This window comes from Falco naumanni, chromosome 2 (genome assembly GCF_017639655.2).
Source record: "Falco naumanni isolate bFalNau1 chromosome 2, bFalNau1.pat, whole genome shotgun sequence".
NCBI lineage: Eukaryota > Metazoa > Chordata > Aves > Falconiformes > Falconidae > Falco > Falco naumanni.
The window spans coordinates 90,887,889-90,910,006 of NC_054055.1; the positions used below are offsets into that span (position 1 = coordinate 90,887,889).

The 22,118-nt window shown below is 39.3% G+C and overlaps 1 protein-coding gene across 1 annotated transcript in view; it reads right to left on the bottom strand.

The window, feature by feature from the left end:
• Positions 1–22,118, bottom strand: part of PHEX (phosphate regulating endopeptidase homolog X-linked) — a 119,378-nt gene that overhangs the window by 17,560 nt on the left and 79,700 nt on the right. The window contains exons 13-16 of the mRNA XM_040582528.1: positions 21,729–21,806; positions 20,008–20,111; positions 12,458–12,516; positions 915–969 (exon numbers count right to left, since the gene is read on the bottom strand). Coding sequence (XP_040438462.1) covers positions 915–969; positions 12,458–12,516; positions 20,008–20,111; positions 21,729–21,806 — 296 coding nt within the window. The remainder of the gene's footprint in view (positions 1–914; positions 970–12,457; positions 12,517–20,007; positions 20,112–21,728; positions 21,807–22,118) is intronic.

Here is a 22,118-nt window from a genome sequence, read left to right on the forward strand (position 1 = left end):
AGATTCATTTGTTCCTAAATTGAATGTGTCTCTCTACATATATTGCCAAATTTTCTGTTTACAAGGACATGTCTAGATTGGAAGATGGCAAACCTAAAATGTTTGAAAACTTTGCTTCTTTTTAATAAAGATTTATTACAGATATGTTTCACCAGTAACTAGATTTACATAACTACAAAAGAACTTTCAGAAACTTCCATCAGAAACTTTTCACGATCTTATCCTGCCCTAAAATAGAAAGTTATTGAACTGCACAAAAGCAGCGATTTTTCAAAATTAAATATATGTGACCTATAATTACTCTTCCCCAACTACAGAAGCACATAGGCCTGCTCAGGCAATCACTTACGCACATGGAGATATTCTCACGCACCTCAACAGGCACAGATGAAGGCCCACTGTTAATCTTAAATATTAGCAGAGAGTGAACAATAAACTGATAATAAATGGCTTCTCAGGGTATTCACTTCTGTTCAGGAAGTGTTAGCTACCTGATTTACAATTCCTTTTAATACCTGCCATGTGCACACTGCTGCATCTGCATGCTGTAGCATTGAAACACTTCCACTCAGGTGCACTTAATTAGCAAATCCTGTGAGAAATCAGTCACCAGTTTAAGACAACCGCAACACATACAGCTCCCAAGGGTAAGAAAAGTAGTTGCACAAAGCAGCAGTCTTCAAAGTGTTTTTTTCAGCAGTGAAAGCAGGACACAGTGGGGAAGAACATACAACCCAAGAGACAAGCTTTCCCTACAGAAGGACAACACAGTATTCCTGTGCACTACCTGTTGGTCATCTTCAGCAGTGTAGCCGCCTTCTCCATGTCCTATTCTTCATTTATATGTATTTCCAGCACCTTTCCCTGCTATTCCTCATTTCCAGGTGTATGAGATTCTGTACTGCAGTACTTACCTAGGATACTCCGTTCCCCAAAAGAAAGGCTTCTGCAGTTCTCCTGCTGGGAATCCTGCAACAGCAAAACCAGTAATAGTGAGGTCCCTAGTTCACTACAGCTGAATAACAGTCACAAGGCCCAAGGTTTTGGATTTTATGACCTTTTTTGTTTTGTTACGGAAGGTTTTGCTAGAGGAGCTTTCCCTCAGATGGCAGTTTCAGAATGCAGTAGAGAGGATCTTTGAGAAGAGGCAGAGATCCTCCCTCCTTCAGGACCACAATGGCAACAAGATGCTGCACTGCAAGAACTTTATTTTCTTCCATGGCTACGCACATGTCTGTGTATGTAAGTGCACATGTTCCTGTGAAAAAAACACCTAGTGTTTCCTGTGAAGAAAACTATTGGATTACCCTCAGATGTGTTGGCAGACCAACAGACAATATATATAGGTAAAATGAAACAAGAATTCAGAAAGTGTTAGCTTCATGATGCTTCAGTGCAGCAAGAGACATATGAAAGTGATAAAATGTAAACCTAATTCTATATAGTCTATGAAAATCAAAGGCAAATGAACATACTTAGGCACTTTGGTAATGGAGAGCTATAGACCATTAAGGGTGTAGAGTCAGTCGCTACAGGAATTACCTGGCTGCTTCCGGTAGTTGCCAAAAACCTGTCCATGGAGACACTCTAAGTGAGTGATGATCTACTGATGTTGCATACAGGAATCAAAATTGTTGCATAAACTGAATGTCACAGGTCTGTTTCTAATGCCTGGGGAGACATTTCAGTGCCACCATTCTGAAGACAGTGTAGCTGAACATGGTAGCAGTTTAACAGCCAAAAAAACTGCTAAACAAAACAGACATCTGCAGTCAACGTTTTTGTATTCTGGTGAAAAGTGTCATCCTTACAGACCCAAATGTGGAATTTGCAGTCTTGTGTCAGGAACTCCCATCCATAAAGCATAGGCATACACCCACTTCGAAGGTCACCCCACATGGACATCACCTTGTCAAAGAAGAACCAGTTTCCTCAGGTGATTCGCTTGCTTTCCCAGGAACCTCTGCTTCAGCTTATGGGTCTCTTTTCAAGAAATCACCTGGCCACTCAGGTCAAAACTAAAATCACATTTGCTTGATTCGAACCCTATTCAGTTTTTGTTGATAAACAGGACATGGATTTCTTCCTATCTGAGGTAAACTGTCAGACAAGATTTTTGTCCTTTCCTTACAAAGTATATAAAGACAGTATGCTGTGTGTCATTCATGTCAAATGATGTGACAAGTGGCATGTCTTCCTGGCCTACCCATCTGGTTTTTTTCTTCTGCTCCTCCCTGGCCTCCTGGAATACCTATTTGCAATTACCTTACAAAAAATGTGGTTTTCAAATTTATTTTCCAAGTGTTTTTTTCTTACTCCTCCAGATGCTGTTTTGTTTCGAGCATATTATCATTTGCTTTTCCAATGCTACAAAACACAATTGTAGCAATGTCAAGGACAAAGTCTTCCTGATCTAACTCTCTTTGCCTCCCAGCCCACACAGAAGAGAATTTACCATGTATGCTTTTAAACATCTCACAGCAATGGTACACTCATACAACCTGACGAAAATTGCTTGTTAGTACACTAAGTTAAGAGCTGGAAATCTAATCTGAACTACATAGCCTGGTTCCTTCCAAATACTGAACCTCAGTAAAGATCTTTGGACATGCCAAAGAAACCATTTATTGAAGGAATCATTAGGGTCTGCTAACCCCAAATGATCCTCTCCCTCCAACAGCAGATGAGTGAAACTATGGCCAAAATGAATAAATGAGCCCAAACTGAAGATGGTATGGACAAGGTAGCACAGTCATCCCAAAAATCATGTTTAGGGTCACACAATCCTGTGTGCCTTTCACCTGTCACTGCTATCAAGCTGCAATTATATTGTCCAGTGTAGACTTGTGTAGTGAATTTGCACTTGTCTGTGTGCCAGGTGGAGGTAATATACATTATTTACAGTAAACTAGGTGCAAAACTTTACTCAGGCTCATCCATCTAAGAAACGCAATCTAAAGATGTCTTCATAGGACATTGCTGAAACACAGACAGTTGTGAGTTAAGCCACGAGATAAAGTTTTCACATAACAAGTCAAGTGAATGAACAGGGAGAAGGCACAATCCTGAGTCCATACAACAGGTTAATAATCACTTTACTCCAAGTCAGGATCCATTTTAGGTAAGACATGCCTAAGCATAGAGCTTGTTTGTAGGAGTTGTTTCTGCTTCTGGGCAGCTGTGTGAAAAATCTTTGTAGTCTGATTGCACTAAAGGAAGCTTAAGAAGCATTTTCAGGCCAAAGCAGAGTCAGAAGCCACTAGAATGTAGTACACATTTAAGAAAAACCCAGGGTACTTTGGGTAATGTATTACCCCAAATAGGATTTTTTTTTTCTTTTTTTAAGAAAAAAGTTATATAGTTTTGAAAGTGGTTCTTGGGCAGCTAGTAAAGCAAAGGTGTTCTGTTCTCCAGAGACTGGTAGCACTAAATGAGGGAGGGTGCTTGTTCACTATTGCAGTGCTACAAGGAACAGATTCAGAGTTGGCAACACAGGGCATCCTCTCCCGTATGCAATGTCTCCCTCAGGCAAGCATCAACCAGATCATTCTTGGAGGGAACAAGGATAAGAGTGTCCTAGACCTAGAATTCCTTGGAGTTATAACAGAAGATAGAAACCTGACAGTTTCTTATTTTGTGCTGTTTTGAATCCCTCAATTTAGGCAAATCCCTTGTGAAGTCTGTTTCTTTCTTGCTTGGCATATTGCACCTAGAAGAATTAATGACAAAACTCAGAGAGCTTATAGGCTGTAGAAGCAATAAATACTAATGGGATTATTTATATGCCACTGGAGTTCAAGCAAGCAAAGGACTGATCTGGAGAAGTAAGTCAGCCAGACTTCAGAGAATTTCACATCTTAAGGAATGGATACAGGCACTGGGAAGGTACTTTAAGCTAACACCTCACCATAAATTTAGGCTTTAGCGCATCTTTTCATGCTTTCTCCCTCTACACAGACCCAGAAGAGGGATACAGGCTGAAAGCCTCTCTTCATACACTTCGTTGCTAGTGCAGGCTTGGAGCCTACACTCAAGGCCATTACAAACAGCACACAGAAAGAAAACCGTGTTGTCTTATTACAGACCCCACACAAACCTATCTGCCAATATGTAGGACCTGGACTTTCAGACTCTTCCTGGACTACCTTCTCACAACCTACGTACTTTTGCAGCAGTGTCATAGGACTGAAGCATTATTCTGGGATAGGCACTGGTGTCACATGCCACAAGAGCACTGGAGGTCTGTAGACAGCTGAGTTCAAGTTGTCTCATAACAGCACTGATACTCTACAACCATGCATTTTACAGGTGGCAAGGTGGGACAGCCAGACTAGATCATCCTCCAGATGGACTTTGTACCACTGATTACAACACTTTAAAGCCCAGAATTTCTCATCACAGCCCTTTAAGCCCAGTAGTTCAATCAGTTTTCAGTCCACCCAACCATCCACTTGCCTAGCCCATTCTTCAGCAGTTTGCATTTAAGAATGTTAGGGGAGAAAGTGCTGAAAGTCTTACTAAAGTCAAGATGAATTGCATTCATGGCTCTCCCCTCATCTACCAAGTTAGTCATCTCATCCTAGAAGGCTGGTCAAGGAAACTGTTTGCAGGACCTACTCCATCATGTACACATGGACTGACTTGAGGCTGGCCAGTTTGTAGTTCCCTGGATCTTCCTTCTTGAAGACAGGAGTGACATTTGCTTTCTTCCAGTTCTCAGGAACCTCCAACGATCACCACAACCTTTTAAAGATAATCAAGAGTGGCCTCACAAGGACATCAATCAGCTCCTTCAGCACTTTTAGGTGCACCCTGTCAGAGTCTGTCTGTTTAAATATTCCTTAAATTTCTCCTCCACTGAGGGTAAGTCTCCTTGCTTCAGACTTCCCCTCTGGTCTCAAGGGTCTGCAATTCCTGAAAGCCAGTCTTACCATTAAAGACTACGGCAATGGAGGCATTGAGTACGGCCTTTTCCATGTCATTTGTCACCAGGTCCCCTTCCCCCATTCAGCAGTTAGACCGTAATTTTCCTAGACTTTCTGCTGCTGCTGCTACACTTGCAGAAATGTTTCTTGTTGCCCTCCACATCCCTCACCAGATTCACCTCCAGGTAGGTTGGTGTTCCTAAGTCCTGTGTCTGGACCCTTGGGCAGTGACTGCTGAACTTTCCTCTTACTTCACCTTACTGCTCTGGAATGCAGGGGAATTGCAAGCAGTGGAGTACATCTGTCTTACTTCAAATATTTCACTCTGAATTTATGTGGATCTTGAAGATCTCACAGTACTTTACCTGCACATGAGTACTTTTTTTGCTTAATTGAAGGTTTCAAGCTTTATTTTATCCATTATATCATTTTATCCATTATATCATTTTATCTATTATATCATTTTCAGCCTCTCTCTGCAGCAAGGTGCTCTAAAGCTTGTTAGAATGTATTTCAAATTTGAAACTTTTTTTTTCTAATTTTACAGGAGCTTTACTGCCATTAATGAATCCATTTACCAGCTAATACCTTAATGGTATTATTAATATACATTTTGCAGATGAACGCCCTGAGACTCAGTGTGATATTGTCACTTGACTGAGGAGACACAAGCAACCACATTTCACCTGATAGTTCACTGAAACGATGCAGACTAATAATGGATGAAGTAAACTAAAAACACATGAGATGGCTCACCAGATCATGAGGAAATTTGGAGTTCAAATCTAAATATGAATTCAAATTCTATAGTTCAATTAGATTAATCAGTCATATTACATGGCATTTTTAACTGAGTAGACAAGATCTTCCAAAGCCTTATTTCAAGTTAGTGCATTTACAGTTTCACATAATTAGTTGGTTTCTTTAAAGCAACTTCTGACAGGCTAGTGAATCCAGTATGTAAATAATAGGTATTGGAGACAGCTGTGTTAAATTGTTTGGTATACAGGGTACTCTGCTGACTGTTGTACTGGCAATTCTCAGATGTGTTTAAAAGCTGTAACTTGTTTTTAAGTGTCATTACTTGAATTCAGATGGAGGGTTCTAAAGGGATAGGATACAAGCAGAAGACTAACTGCTGGTCAGTAAACAAAGGATATTGAATTCACATAAGGCATTAAACATGAAGATGACTAGGGTGTTGGTTAATTATCTAAAACCAGCATGAAGCGCAGGATGCATTTGTTTGGAATGGTTCCACAGACTTCTGTTTAGACAACTGAATCTCTTCCCAGTAACTTTTAAGATGACTTTGTATGTCCTGCTTGAGCTCTAGCTGCCAGTCCTGATGGGTAAGGGTCTCCTGCAAGTTCTCTCTCAGATATGCCATATATGAGGAAATATATCAGATGCTGCAGAGCATCCCAGACAGATTTCAGCACCTATATGTGAGTGATCAAGATCAAAATCTCTGTCATAACATGGACCTGAATCCTACACTTAATTTCAGGTTTTATCCTGTGGAAAGGATAGAAAACATAAATTGTGTAAGGATAGAAAATATAAATTCTCTAAAGCACAGTGACTGTTCCACACCATGCATGAATACAAACCTTAACTTTCCGAGTACTAGTGAATAAATTCATTAACAGATGAAGATAAGTGATATTCTTAAAGCAGAGGAATCCACAGCCTCTGGTTTAATTCTTAGCTCAGTTTTTGCTTCACCTCACAAAAGGATTTTTGCTGCTCGTGAAAAAGAGAGAACCCAGCATTTCCCAACCTCAGTCGGGCAATGTGAGAAGAAACATGAGATGGTTTGTGAAGGGCCAAGGAATACTGTGTACTAAGGGACTAGAAAACCTGTGAAAATGTTTTTACAAGAAATTTTAATCTTTATTTTCTAAAGGAAAAAAATCACTAGATTACCCACAAAAAAAGGAAAAAAGAAGGAAAAAAAAATAAAGAGAAGAACAAAGAAAAAGCTCTCCTATTTTATACATTTATAGATAAGAATTGTAGGAAGAAATAAAAAAATTATGTAAGGATCATGCATGATCTCACCTGTGACCATAATTAAATAAAAGAGAATACTGGTCATTAGTAAACAGGGAGAACTGAAAATGAAGGCTCACTTAAGAACGCTTCAAGCTCACTTAAGAACACTTCAAGCTCACTTAATAACAGGACTCAGAAAGTGTTCAGTCCAAATCTGTTACCTTCATTAACCTCCTGGAAACTAATGGTGCATTTGAAACTACTTCATCAATAACTTCCCAATTAGTCAAGTTCTTAAGGTAAGAGAAAGTGCCCCTGTGCACAGTCCTCTTGTCCTTCCCCTGGCCACAACACTGTGTGCTGTTTGCCAGCACTTCCCTGCCTCCAAGCAAGATAAGACTTCTTCCTTGCAACTCACAACATTAGCAAGCTTCCAGCATCAATATCTGCATGCCACTTTCTATGAAGATGGCACTTATTGGCTAATACGAGCTCTCATCTGTGGGGTTCTCTATGGATGCTAATTCAAACATAATTCTGAAATTCTGTTTTAGATTATATCTTCTTCCTGTAACATGTAATGAAGCTGCTCTCTAAAGAGGCCTCTTGACTTTCACTAGAGAACTGCAGCACAAGCACAAATGACTTAGAAGCAGCATGGGTATAAACTTACAGAGATAGTAACAGTAGTTAATTATCCAATACATCTATTCAAGCTTACACCTCATGAGTGTGTTGCTTATATTTGCCTCAGTTCACTGTAAATCTCCCTTTCATTACTTTTCATAACCCATAAATGTTACTTTTTTTTATGTATTCTAGAGGCATACATATTTACACTGGAAAGAAAATTAAATACACCAAATGTCTAATGAGAAGTTCCCTTCTATCTTTAACATATTCAAGGACCAATATTTTAGTGCTGTAATGAAATAAAACCTTTTCTGTGACAGAAGTATGCTAGCACACTTTGATCATCACTTGTATCTACTTTCAGCACATATTTACTGAATGCTCTAGAGCTTATTGAAATAAACAGTGCGTTTTGGAAAGTGTTTTCGTGTTCCAATTATGATAATTAAAAAAATAGTATTCATGCTGCTTAGATTATATGAAGTGCACTTAGATACCTTTTTGGAATCTAAAGGCAATGCCATGTACCTGTTGTCCTTGTTAAGTACCTATAATTGAGGGGAAATTGATGAGGAAAAGCAAAGAAAATTGAAAAATGATCCAAACTAGGATTGAAAAATTAACAAACATTATAAACATGTGTGGTTGTTAATGTAAGACACTCTGAATTATGCAAGAAGCAGAAATAAATAAATGGGACTCGTGTAAAAAGAACAACAGGAGTAAACATGTTTAATAATAAGATCAATTATATGTACCACATTTTTTAACTCTGCTTTTTGCAGCGCATCTTACCTTGATATATCTACTTATTTCTCCTTTGAAGACATCAACAGAATTGTTGGCCATTCAAGTTCTCAATAGTTTAGTAATTAAAATGAAATGAAGCAATAGCAAACAGAAGGTTGTTTGCACTAAAGTGCAGCAAAATTTGTTACAATCTACTGTATATGCAAGTTTTGCTGTATTCCCCCAAATCTATTAATTTTCTAAATATTCTAGTTTCTGCTCTCTATTAATTTTCACTTTTAGTGAAGAAAGACCTTTTCTTTCAAGTAGCTGAGCAGTCAAGTAGTCAAGTTAAAAACACTTGACAGCTTGCCTGTGTATGAAGATCGCATGGATTTGTATGGAGATGGAAGTGATTTCTTGTTTAATGCTTATGTCAGGGATACAGACTACAGAGACAGAAGAATTTGCAATCCTTCCATCAGGAATGTGTCAAAAACCACTCTGTGATCTGAGTGCAGAAAGCAAAAATACCTTACTGAAGTTCACAAGTGATCAGGACCTCCATGTTCTCCTCCATTTCTGCAGGTAACTTATGATAGCTCCTGTCCAGAATCCATGGTTCAAGGCACTGATGTTGCTTTTTCTCCAAACTCTCTCAAGAAGACTTCAGTGACTAATCAAGTCTGGAGTTGCTGTGGTTATGCTGATAACATCACCCCATACATTTCCATTTCCAAACTGAATGGTCTTAATTTTTAGAATCAACTTTGGAACCAAGTATTTTCCAGTTAATGTAGAAGCTGCTTTCCAGAAACAATTTCTGTAATGCATTTAAAATTCTCATTTCTCAAATTCTCCTTCTTAGTAAACTCATTTACCAGGAGCAGAAAAACATGGGCCTTGAACACACTAAAAAGCAGTTTGCTCACTGAAGAGCAGGTGCACTTAAGCAGATAAAGACCCTAGCTGGTTCATTCTTTTATTTTTAGCAGTGACCAGTAATAGATGTGTAGGCAAAGAGCATCAGGCACCTATCTGTGAGGTAATCTTCTACTAGTATATCTTTCTATCTTCCAGCAATCAGCAGCAGAGGGACCTGTCCTCCTGGACTGAGCTTATGTGTCTGTCCTTTTGTTCAGAACAGAATGCCCCCTTTTCCAGATCATCTGCTAATACAGATTCTCATAACATGCCCCTCCAATTATTTTGAAAACAAGTAATTTGTTCCTGTCTCCTTTTCTTATCTCTAATCAGTCATTACTTTTTGAAAGGACTTTCTTTCTTTTTCCATGACAATTTCCAGTTAATAGCATTGGAAAAGAACCTCATTAAAAGTGTTCTATGGTAATAAACACAGTATATCAAGCATATTTACTGGCTTTCTGAATTTCAAAAAGCACTAATAGACTAAAAAAGCATGATTTATTTTCTAAAAGAAAAAGCAAAAACCAAGTCACATTGACTCTACCCCATTACAGTTATCATATGCTTATTCATTCTCTCTTATTCATTGTATTGTGGTTACAACGAGTTTCCTTCACATAGGGGCCAGAATGGCTTTTAATGTGGATCTCTGGATTCTCTTTTGGAAAAAAAGATTTAACACATGCCACACCTATTCTTCCTGTGCTAAGGCCAATACAAGTGATAAGCAATACATCAAAGCTGGTGGTTCTTTGGCAATTTTTTGTCTAAGTTCCTTTGAAATAACTGAGATAATATTATCTGGTCCTTATATTTGCACAGTTCACTTTATGAATTTCTTCTAAAGTACCTTCCATTGACATTAAACTTGAAATACTTTCAGGGGCTTGCCTCTCACAAGAAAAAGTTCCAGGATAAGAACTTCCTAAATTCTTTCAACGCAAAAAAATATCTTATTTTTATATCTTAGAGAGTCTCCTCTTTCACCATATTTGAAAAAAGGTTTTATTAGTAGTACTTATGCACTTAAAAATTGGTACTCAAAATCCTTGTGAGCTTGCACTATCACAACTTTACATTTAAGTTGTTAGAGTTCATTCTTAATTCTTATTCTCAAATGACTCTCATTTGTAGAATTTTTTTTCTGTTGTTTAACTAGGTCTTTAAAAAGGCCACAGTTTTTGTAGCATATCACCAGTCTCTGCAGAACTTTGGGTTGGTTACTACTGAAAATATAGCTGCAAAGCAGTAAGGTAATAACCACTGGGTGCAAGATTTGCCCAGTGGATTCTTCACACAATATGAGTATGCATAGGCTCACAAACTTCAGTCTCCTGCAGCGCAGTTCTTTCTTAGTAACATTAATGGGAACTCAGTAGTGATGTGTCAAATATTTATCAGCATCTTCAGATCTCAGCATGTTCCTCCTACATCTCATAGGGCCTCTTCCCCTGCAAAAGGCACCAGCCAGCAGTGGAAGACTGTTTGCGTTGTGCCCTTCTTTGAGTATTCCCTTGTATTGCACATCATATTTAGGGTATGATTACATTCGTACTTCTCTCTCAGGCAGAAGAGGGTTTTGTTCAGAAAGAGCCACCTAAATCCTTCTCCTCTTAGGAACAGTCATAAAAGGACAGTGAGCAGCACTATCAAAACTTCAAGGTCAGATGCCAGCAGTATAAGAAGGTCAGCAGTTATGATATAAAACACAATTGCCTCTACACCCATGACTGATTGGTTACGTTTGACAGCTCTCTGCTTTGTGACACCATTAGATACAGCAAGTGTGAAATTTAGCTTCAGCGACTCCAGCCTCTCATTAAAGCTTTCTCTAATGTGCCATGGCAGAGAGGCTGAGAGAGCTGAACACTGTTGAAACTAAAAGGACCCGATATTAAAGAAGACATAACAGCAATGGTTCTCACTGGGCACTGACCAGGCTTCCTCTCCATTCACACAATACGTTTGAAGCAGCAGTGGTGGCCGGTGCTCAGTTCATCAGGATCAGCTCAGGGAAGTCTGCCTCTAGTGCTCCCTCAGACCATCAACATAAACGGGCTACTTAATGACGGCAGCCCTCTAATTAAGGTAGAGCGGTCTAGGTCTAGAACTAATTTTAATCAAAAGAACTGCCTAATTATCACACACACTTTACAAATGAGCTCACTTAAACACCGAAGAATTTGAGTGGTTTGAAGGGAAAAATTGTTTACAGAAATTGGTAGGAGCAGATGCCAGCAGACTCGGATTGCCAGCCCTCTGCTACAACCTCTTCAGTGTGATACATTAATTTTGTACCTTTCAAAAACTACTTTCTGTGACCAAACAAGATGCAGGAGAAAAAGGAGTCACTCAACGATTTTTGACATGCCTGTCCTTGGGGACTGAGACCACAGAAGTTATGGCAGCTGCCTTCCAGACCCTGACAGCACATAACAAGAAGGCTGACTTAACTTCCAAAGCTAATAGGAGCAAAGAGGCATCAGGGTAAAGATAACAGTGCTTTACACAAAAACACTGGTATAGATTTTTAAAGCCAGTAAGATTTTCTACACATTAAAATAAATGGGAATGAATATCCAAATCCATACACATCTTTGAAAAACTCTGCTCTTGTACCTCATATGCTTCCAAATCAGGACTTATGCACTCTAAAAACCACCAAGAACTAGAATTTGCATCAGACAGTTTGTACTGTACATACAAGATATCATCAAACCATACAGGTAAGAATTTTAAATTAACTATAGATACCATTCCTTGTCCTTGAAGGTATTGAACAAATCCACTGGACACCACTTCTTAGGTTTTCTGGTCTGTATCACAGTCTCCTCTAGTCACGATTATTGCTACGTATTTGTTAACAGTAGGGGACTGAGTTGCTATCACTGTATATGGAGGCATGTGTACACGTGTTTTTGCTACAGAAAACAGAAGACAGAAACATCAAGCTTCAATAAAAGTGATTTAAGCTAACACTTGCAATGGACAGCATACACACACAAGCAGTCACTGCAATTCAGCTGACACAGGGTAACTCATTACGGAACGGTAATTCAAATTTGTGGGCTCCCTGGTTTTCCAGAACTATCCTTTCACTTAAGATGTCTCTCAGCTGAATTACCAGGTTTGAGCTTTTGATTTTCACTCACAAACACAGAAACTGTACAGATATTATCTGAAGCTTGATACATAAATTTCCCAAACAGACACTTTATAAGGAGGCTCAGAAGTCAGATACTCACTGATCTGGTTGGTAGATGCACTATAAAAAGCATTTACAGTAGTTGGGCTTGTAAACCACCTGCAGTAAGAGCAAAAGAAATTGGCTGTCAGTACACTTACACATCTTTTTGAATAGAATGAGCAAAGATAAAAAGTGAACTCAGTGGAAGGAAGCAAAAATGTCTAAGACCTAGGATACATTAAAGTTTTTCTCCATTTCAACACACGCTACCTACACTTTATTGAACACTGAAATCGATTGTTTAATGGCTTCATTTGAAGTGCATACAGTCAATGAATGTTCGAGAGGAGCGATTGTTAAGCTTCCTATTACCTAATCTGTTTTATTTCTAAGTGACCGTTGTGCTTGGGAGGTCTGCCATGCTATGAACTGAAGTTCACCCAACTTCACAGCTGCAACGCTGACAGCAGCTGTGAAAACTCTCTTAGGTGTCTTTCAACCATGTATGGAGAAACTCCCTCTTGAATTTAGAGGAGAGCATTTTGAAATGAGTGAAGTGGCTTCAGGCGCTTTGCTGAACAGCTACTTGAACAATTAGGATGATACCAGCAACATGCACAGGTGCTTTCCAGGAACCTAAATTCAAAACAGCTTCACATTCTGTACCCTACACAATGAACATGTCCATCAGTGTGCTTATAAACAAATGTAGGCAAAACAAATTTGAAAAGGAATATTAGCATTTCTTCTCATAGTTAAATTTCTCATACATACTGGAGGGAAACCTAGATTTGAATAGCAAATAGGATTTACAAATCTGCTTAGCCTAAGCTCAACTATATTGACAGTGGTTTCACCCATATGAGTGAAAAATCTCAACTGGCTTCAGCAAGATGCAAATCCTCTCAGATGGAACTCTGAGTTCAATGAGTCCAAGATTTCACTTTATGATTTTATAAGGAAGAACTGAGATATAAGAAAAGTAATAAAGATTATGAGAATTAGTGGTTAATTCACAATAAATTAGAAGCAACTCCAGCAAATGTCCAAGCAGGAACATCCTGACATCTTTAGCAATGCATGGTTTGGAAGTTTTGTAAAGCCAAACGAATGCAATGCAATTGCTTTGGAATATTTTTTTTTTTTTTCAAAGAGAAGAGATGGGAGCTGCAAAACACAGAGTAAGACAAAGGAAGATCTTCCAGAACATGGAAAATGTGCAATGTCAGTGACATTCACATACACAATCTGTGCTTTAAAAAGCACCACCAAATGAATCAGTTATCCTGACTGTTTTTCTGGCAACTGATGTCCTCACATAAACCATATAACAAAGGGGAGAGCTTTAGAGTGGCAGCATTTTGTCTATTATCAATAAATTCATCTGCTTCTCTCATCTTCGAAGTTGAGCAGCTTATATTACAATGCAGCAACTAGAGAAACTAACCAATGAAAGCAAAGGGTGATAACATGTAAATGTCTTAACCATCCATCACACTATAGGCTCCAACTGCCACAGATAACTCTCCTTGTTTTGTTTACTAGGAGATTCTGAAGGGGAGGAGCAGGAGGAGGTTGTTTTCCAGCGTGTTTTCCATTTCCTCTATAATAAAGAGATTAAATGTTAGAGGTAATGTAGTAAGATAATGGAAAACTGAAGAAAGAATGCTTATGGTGGGCATATAAAGAAAAATTAAGGGGGTTAATTAATAACATTACAACTTCATGTTTGTTCACAGCACCAATCAGCTGAAATGTTTTGAAGGACGAAAGCCAGTCACTTGTGCCATGGGACCTGCTCTCCAGGCTTAGAAGTAGCGCTGGAGGACTCTGTCCCTTTTTTGACACGGAGAGAACCTATCTGAAAGGGACCATCTGAAACACTCAGTACTTTAATTTAGATTTTACTGTAAGTTTGAGCAAAGACACAAAGCATTGTGGCTTCTACCTCACCCTATTGACTTGTTCTACTTACAGTGGCCTTTCTGTTCTCCCAAACAGCAACTTTTAAGCATGAAAAAGGCTTCTGGAACAACAAACCCACCCTTTCTGCAAATCTTAGAGCAAGTGTCTTACAGGGCCTCTCATTTCCAGTCACAGGATCAAGGGCCCGAGACAGATAACAGGTACTTCAACACAGACTAATGTGCTTTGCTCTTCTCCCCATCCTCTTTGCTGCTTCAGCCCCAGGGGCTCACTGCCAGCTAGTTCAAGATAGGAACCACCACAAGCAGTGGTTAAAGAGCTCTTCACTGACAAGAGACATCTGTCTAACAGCATAAGATTACACCTGGTTTTATCGGGTGAGGAGCTAACCAGCGATGCATGTACTTGTCACCACAGGAGCACCTCACTCTGCTGGAGAGCAACTGCAAGCGCTGTTGCCATTTTGCCCACAGCTACCAAGTACCAAGGGACAGCTTGCTTTCATGCCTATGAACTCATAGGATCTCAGCTTGTAGACTAGCTGCTAAGGCTCATCACAACATCTCCATCCTGAGACCACTTCTTTCTTCATGATCTACCACTGCAACAACAGAGCCCATCCTGTTTCCTGAACTTAGTAGGAGCCCAAGAAGGACAGCAGCCTTGATTTTCTCACTGTAAAACTGAATTAAGTTCTTTCCAAGTCACTCTTTCATAAAAAGGTCTCAAGAATGACCCTATATGACGTTTTTTGTGTTTTTAAACAGCTAGGAAGAGGAGACTTAGCAGCTGTACCGAGGAATCAGGAAGAACAAGAGCTCTCTAGTGACAAGCAGAGTATACTCCTGAATTTCATTCATATTTGACGTTTAGACACTCAGCAAGGAGCATTTTTACACTCCAGCATTTTTTTTGTACCATTCTGAGCCACTCTCAAAAATATTTAGGAAGCATTTTTCCACAACAGAGCAGAAATAACTGAGACTGCTTCCACTCAGACTAGCAGAACAACTTCACCTCTTATCTGTCATCCTCTTTCAGCGAGCTCCTTGAAATGACTGAACTTTCAGTGACAGACCTTAACTAATAATACACCAAATTACTATATGAAGGTCCGTAATAAATAGCTATTGCTGTTAAATTTTAAGGTGAAGCAAATTTAGAAAGAGCACTGTCATTCCTGTTTGAAGTCAGGTTGCCTGGGCAGCCTGGGCATTTGCTTTACGTCCAGTTACAATTTCAGTGCATTTGATGTATTAACAGAAGGATATAAAAAAAGGACAGGCAAAACAAACTCTAAGCTTTTCTTAATTAGAAAGTAATTTTTTTAAAAAATAAGAATTGCTTACACTGTTCCCATTTGTTATTAGCATGTGAACAAGGGACAGCTTTGAACCATGACCTATAGCACTACCTATCAACTACTGCAGCAGTCAAAACCTAATGCAGCAGACCTGACAATTGTAAAGTTTGAGATTTCTCTTGTAGACATAAATTCTGAAATCTGCACTGAGGTAGCAAGTGGGACAGATACTCTCTTACATTTGTGTTTCTTTAAGCTACAATTTTTTTCCATGATACCTTCCTTTCTGAGTTAAAAGTATAGTGTGCTACATTGCCAGTCATGAAGAGGGGTAACTGGGAACACTTACAATACAGGGTAAAGCTTGTAATTTATTTAATTCTCTGTAACACACAAACTGGATTTGCAGCTTGTGCTCTCATCTTTTTGAGTTACAAGAAATCACTCAGCTGAGCAGAATCTGGTGGCCAATATCCCAAGTAGAATTTTTTTTTAAAAAAATCACGTAAGTAAAGAAAATGAAATTGTGAATGTGTAACACACTTAAGCTGGTTAGAAGTGAAAGGCTGTACAAAGTTGCTAATGAAGTTGCAATACAGCAAATCTCTTCTCAAGGAAGGACTATAAAGAAAAACTTCTAAAGGGAAGGCAACCTTCAAGATGACTTTCAAAAAAGTATTTCCTCTTCTCATTGTTAGTCTGTTTTATACATTTTCCCCCACTTAGAAACAGAAGATTAGCCTCCCAGGCCAGGCTGCCATCTGTCTCCCCTGGGGCTTGGCAACAAACTGGGATGATAAGGCAGGGCCCAGCCACCAGTGCCACATCACTGCTTCGGATAAGGTTCAAAGACCAGGAAAAGGCTCCAGAGTGCTCCTTTCCAGCCTCTCCTTTCTAGTGCAGGTCCACCCACAGGATTTCTGAACTCTCCAGCAGCATTTCTTCAACAGACAACAGCCCGCCTGGTGTCTTTCATGGCTGCTTTCCCCTTTTTGCAGGAGGAGCTTTTACGCTGTCCTTAATGGCATCCAGCCCAGCACCTCTCAGAGCTGCCCTCCCCTGCTGCAAACCAAGATCCAGGGCTTACAAACAATAGTGTGTGGTCAAGAAACTGGAATAGGTCCTGGAGGACACCCAAGAATCTTCTCATAGTACACTTCCTCTGTGTCCTCTTATAGGGATACTAGATGCTTCCATCTCCAGCACTGGAAGTTGAGTAAAAAGTAAGAAAGATTTGGCCAGGTCTAAAAATCTTAGAGATGTCCTGACTTCAAAAGAGAAAGATCAATAATAATGAAGCAGTATGCCCAAGAAGTCCTCTGATGCCTTGCTCTTTAGAAGTATGATACCAGTATTAAGAAGGATAGATCCAATTGCTGTTAAAAAGGTACGGATGTGAGTTTATATATGCATACAGATGTGCATGTATATTTCTATGTATGAATGTATATGGTGCCACAGATGAATAAACAAACATCACTAAAACCCTGATTCTCCTTTATCTCTCCCTTCCACACGGCCATCACCTCCCCACGCACTGCCTTTCACCTCCCTCTGCTCTAGTTGTGTCTCACCTGGCTTATTATAACTGCCTGCATGCCTCGTCCCCTTCCTCCCACACTCCCCCCTTCCAGTCTTGCCTCCTCCATCCAGCCGTCTTGATCCAACCTGTGCTGTTTCATGTAACATTTTCCTCAGCTCCCATCACAAACTGCTTTTGTATGTCTCTTTCCTGATACCCAAGCACTTTTTCTCTTGCTTGATAGAGTCAGCTGTGAAGATGACAGCCATGTCCCCAGCCAGCTGTTAGATTGCAGCTGGCACCAAAAGCAGGTGTTGAGGACAGCAAGCTGCACCTCCTGCTGCTGTGGTGCCCATGGCAGGGTCCTGGCCCTCAGGACTGGCAGAGCAGACGGCTCTGGTACCCCAGTGCCTTGTCACAGCTTCTTGGTACCAGGTGGGCCAGGTGTGTGTCCCCATCGATGCCCTGAGCAGTGCCCTGCCTGACTTCCTCCATGCTCCTTTTTCCTGTAAGGCAGGTAACTGCTAGAGAGTGAGGGAGCAGAACAGAGGACAAAGAATTTTTATAATTACTTCTGCTTTAGGGGACATTTCCCCCCTCTTTTTTGATTACAAAACTTAAATTTACAGAATAACTGATTTTCACTTTGATATCCACATTCCTCCTTGCTTTACCAAACTCTTTTGTGTTTTATCTCCCAACTCCTCTGTGGTGTTTCCCTGGTGCTTTGAGTGAACCATCATTTTGATTTTCCATTTAGTTGACTATGCTGATGAGTCCAGTTTAGAATAATAGTGCTGAGAAATCTGAACTGTCTGCTAAATGAATATAATGTTTTACCCTTTGGGGGTAATATTACTTTACTTTCTGGTAACTCATTTCCTTAAACACTTGTTTTCTTATTTATCCTTTTTAGTCCATATCTTGGAAGACCTTATAATATGAATTTCTAAATATAATGCTATGCTAAAAGCTACTGAACTAGGCAAAAGAAGAAATGAAGCAGACCAAAATAAAACCCCAAGGGTAATTTTGTATTAGCACCAAGCTTCAGTGTAAATGAAAGATCTGTGAAGTTCTATGAAATATAAAAGCTTAAAAAAAAAACAACAGAAAAACAAAGGAAGACTAAAGAGAAGTGAAAGCATCAGAAAGCAGTAGAGTGTGATAGTTAAAATGTGGCAAGTGCTGATATTTTTAAGGCCAGATTCAACACGCCTCAGACTGGTGGGTGGAAGTTATTGGTTTATCATAATAAATTATAAAAAACCCTGGAGGTGGCAATGACTTTCTGTGCCTTGGTATCCCTCAGCCAACACAGCAAAAGCAGACAGTGACACCACTTTCAGAGCCTTTTTCTATCACCAAGCAGGTGCAAAGGCAGAACAATTTCCCAGCAAGAATAATTACAACTGAGGGCTTGGGCAGGGGTTACCTCCAGCCCCGCTGAAGGCAGAGCGTAGAGCTGTGCTGACAAAGGAAAGAGACCAAAAATCAAATCGGGATCCCCCAGGTCAGAATGTGCACCATGAAATAACAAGAAAAGCAAGACAAAGGTGATGAGGGGGCTGCTGTTAAGTAGTCATTGAAATAAGAGGGTAAAGAAGCATGAGTAAGTGTTCAATCTTGTAGTGGGCAATCAGCTAAAACCTTCATTTCTTAAGCATACTCATGTGATCGTTCTCAGATTGCAGCCTGATGCGTACAGTCAGGGGTTACGCACCACCCTGTTTCCTTACAGGGGCGATTCCCCATCGTGCCAAGGATCCAGGGGCTCTGCATTGGTGCTGCCTCAGTGCTGTTCCTGAGGAGCAGGCTGCTGATCACTGTTGCTAGAGAGGCAAGTGTTATTTCACTGCTTTCATGGAAACTGTTGGTCTATAGAGAATATACTGGTTGTGATCTAGCCCTGGCATCCAGGACTGCAGGAAAGCTCACAAAATCATCTCCTGGGATTAACCATTGCAATATCAGAGTAAGGTTTGACAAGAAGGTAAAATCTACAATTAAAATGAAGCTATAAACCACCCCTTGAAAATACGGGGCCAAATCACAACATTCTAACCAGGAATAGCCTGTGCCTGTCCTGCTAGCAACCTCTACCTGCCTCACACACAACACTGAGCTACCCCTGAAACAGGGCATGATTCAGTTTGAGTAGGAATTTCTGAAGCCCTAAGAAAATACCACCACAGGAACTAAGCAGCAGCATCGATTGCAAAGGCTGTGTGTAGAAGGAGTAATTTTTAAGTAGCATGATTAGACTAATTAAGTTCTGTTTAGGTTTTAATTTGCATTTTAAGGATTTGATTACCCACCAGTAAGAAAAAAGACTGATTCTCTCATGGATTTTATGACAGTATATGACATAATCTGCACTCTCATGTTTACAAATAAATAAAAACAACATATGTAAATTAAATTATGTTTTATTCTATATCTTTGCTATCAACAGCAGATAACTAACAATGCTGATTGCTATTACTAATAACATTATCTCTTACTAATGGCTCCATTCGTAGAAAATTTATTTCATAAATCCCTGCTGTTCCATTCCGGATTCTAACTGTGACCAAGACACATAATCCATTTTTAATTGAGATTCAATTACCCCTTTTCTCATTAAATTAAGTTTAAGCTGCAAGCATATGATTACTGTGCATCAGAAGAGGGATACCTAGAACTTAGCAAAAAAGTATCCACAGGAGTTTCTGAATAACTGGGGGTCTGCCCATAGGCTTTTTGTATCATATGTGGCTGTGTATATAATTATATTAAAACATTAATTGTATAAATTAAATAATATAATTTAAAATATTCTTAGACGATTATGTAAATTTGCCTTTTCTCTACTCACTCTGTTTTTGGAACTTCTTTTCTAAGCCAGTAGAAATCAGACTGGGCTGCGTATTTGCGAGTTTGCAACACATTGCCAAAATAGTCACTTTCTGTAAACTTCAGCTGTATAGATAAAGCACAGGCATTTTTAAAGTATGTCCAAGGAAACAAAAGCTGACATAAAACAATCACAACTTTTATTTTAAACATGATAGCCACCTAATTTTTTAGCCATTACTAAAGCAAGTAAAATTGTCACACTTGATAGGAAGGATAAGTATTTTGTGAACTTAGTTAAAAAACAGTGGCTGAATGGATCTACAAAAGGGACTGGAACATCATAGAAGCTCTTCCCTGTGCTGAGAGGAGCTGAGGAAAATCAGGAGTAGCCAACTATGAATTGCAGACTGCACATTTCTATGGCTATTATTAAGACAGCCTCTTTTCCAGAAGGAAATAAGTTTACTTTTATTTTTAATAGTACATCTTAAAACCACTTTCAAAAATACAACAAAGTCCCCTTTTTCAGTTTTTAATAAAATCTACATTTTATTACAGATACTTCATAGTCTGTGCCCTCCAAGGGTTCTGCCACTGCTTTCTTACTGTTTCACACATTAAATATTTATAGGCATAGGGCTCCATCCTTCCATAAGCCTCCAAATCTAATAGCACACACATGCACACACACAACTAATCATGCAAGAAAAAGGGTTGTTAATCGTTTATAAATCCAGACTATATCCTAGTCATCAGTTTCAAGCACGCTTGGGACTTGTGAAGAAGTTGCACTTCAAATGTAAACTACAGTTTTGCAGCCACAATTAACAAGTGTTTTTCACTAGACATTACCACTTATCTGGGCAAATAATTCCATCCACTGAGCGATAAAGTTGGTCACATCCCCAATTTCATTACACTGCCTTCACAGCACCATCCCACCGTACTGTTTCCAAGAATAAGGACTGGGCTGGTAGAGTTGGTTCTTCAAAGTTTCCTCAATAAATTTTGCCTCTGATTAGTGTTTATTCATGTTCTCTGGCAAAGATGACCATCAGTCTTGTATTTTACCAGTTCAGGATTGAATTTGTGATTCTACTTTGCCTGTGACTATCAGTAACACAATTCATCATATGCATGCCACAATTACCCCTTTGAAAAATGGTAAAATAAATTATTCTTCATCATCTGCCTTCCTGTCTGGGGCTGAACTGGGTCAGGAAGGACTCCCCCACAGTATCCGTGTCCTGTAGCCAGAACAGTAGGCCTATACATTGGTTGCGACCTCTAGGCATAATTATAAGCAACAATCATAAATAAAATTCATAGGCTGGAGAGATGAGAAGAGCCTATATAGGGCATCATAAATTGTGATATTCTGAGGAAAAATGCATTAGTATTTTTGAAGACCATTACTTTGAGGAGAAATGTGGGGGGATTGTTTCTTTTTTATAAATTAATGCAAAATTTATGGCAGTGTATGTTTAACCTTCAAGATGCTTAAGAGTAGGAAGGCATATTTTATTCCCAGCAGGCCTCATGGTCATCTCACTTAGACACACTGGCATTGACTGTTCAAACATGACAGCTAGCACACTTAATTCAACATTTAAAAATTATCAGGCAAGAATTCCAGATGCATGCCAAACAAAAGAGGAGCTTTGATTTTAGACAGCAGTGAAACAGAGCAAAGAAAATTTGCAATACATAAAAGAAGAAAGCTGCAAGTCTGACACTTACTGTTTTGATGTCTTCATTAAGATATGTGTCATTCATTATAAATTGAGGGTAACCAACTTTTGCCATAACTGCCTTTGCCTTTGAAAAAGAAAAAAAGAAAAAAAGTGTTGGTAGATATAACCATTTCTCAGAATATGGCACATTTTTTTCTCCCATTCTATTTCCACTTTGTATTATTATGCCTCCCTGAAGGCATCTTAATTTTTACTTCAAACCAACTTGCCTACAAGATAAACTTGGTGCCATAAATAAGCTTCACATCACAAAGTGGAGGGTCCAGGTTCTGTTGTCAGATTATCACAGTAGGTCTGTTGCTGCCTGCAGAGCTTTTGCAGACTTACAGCAATGTGTTTGAGTGCAAAATCTTAACAGCTGATTTTCCTTACTGGT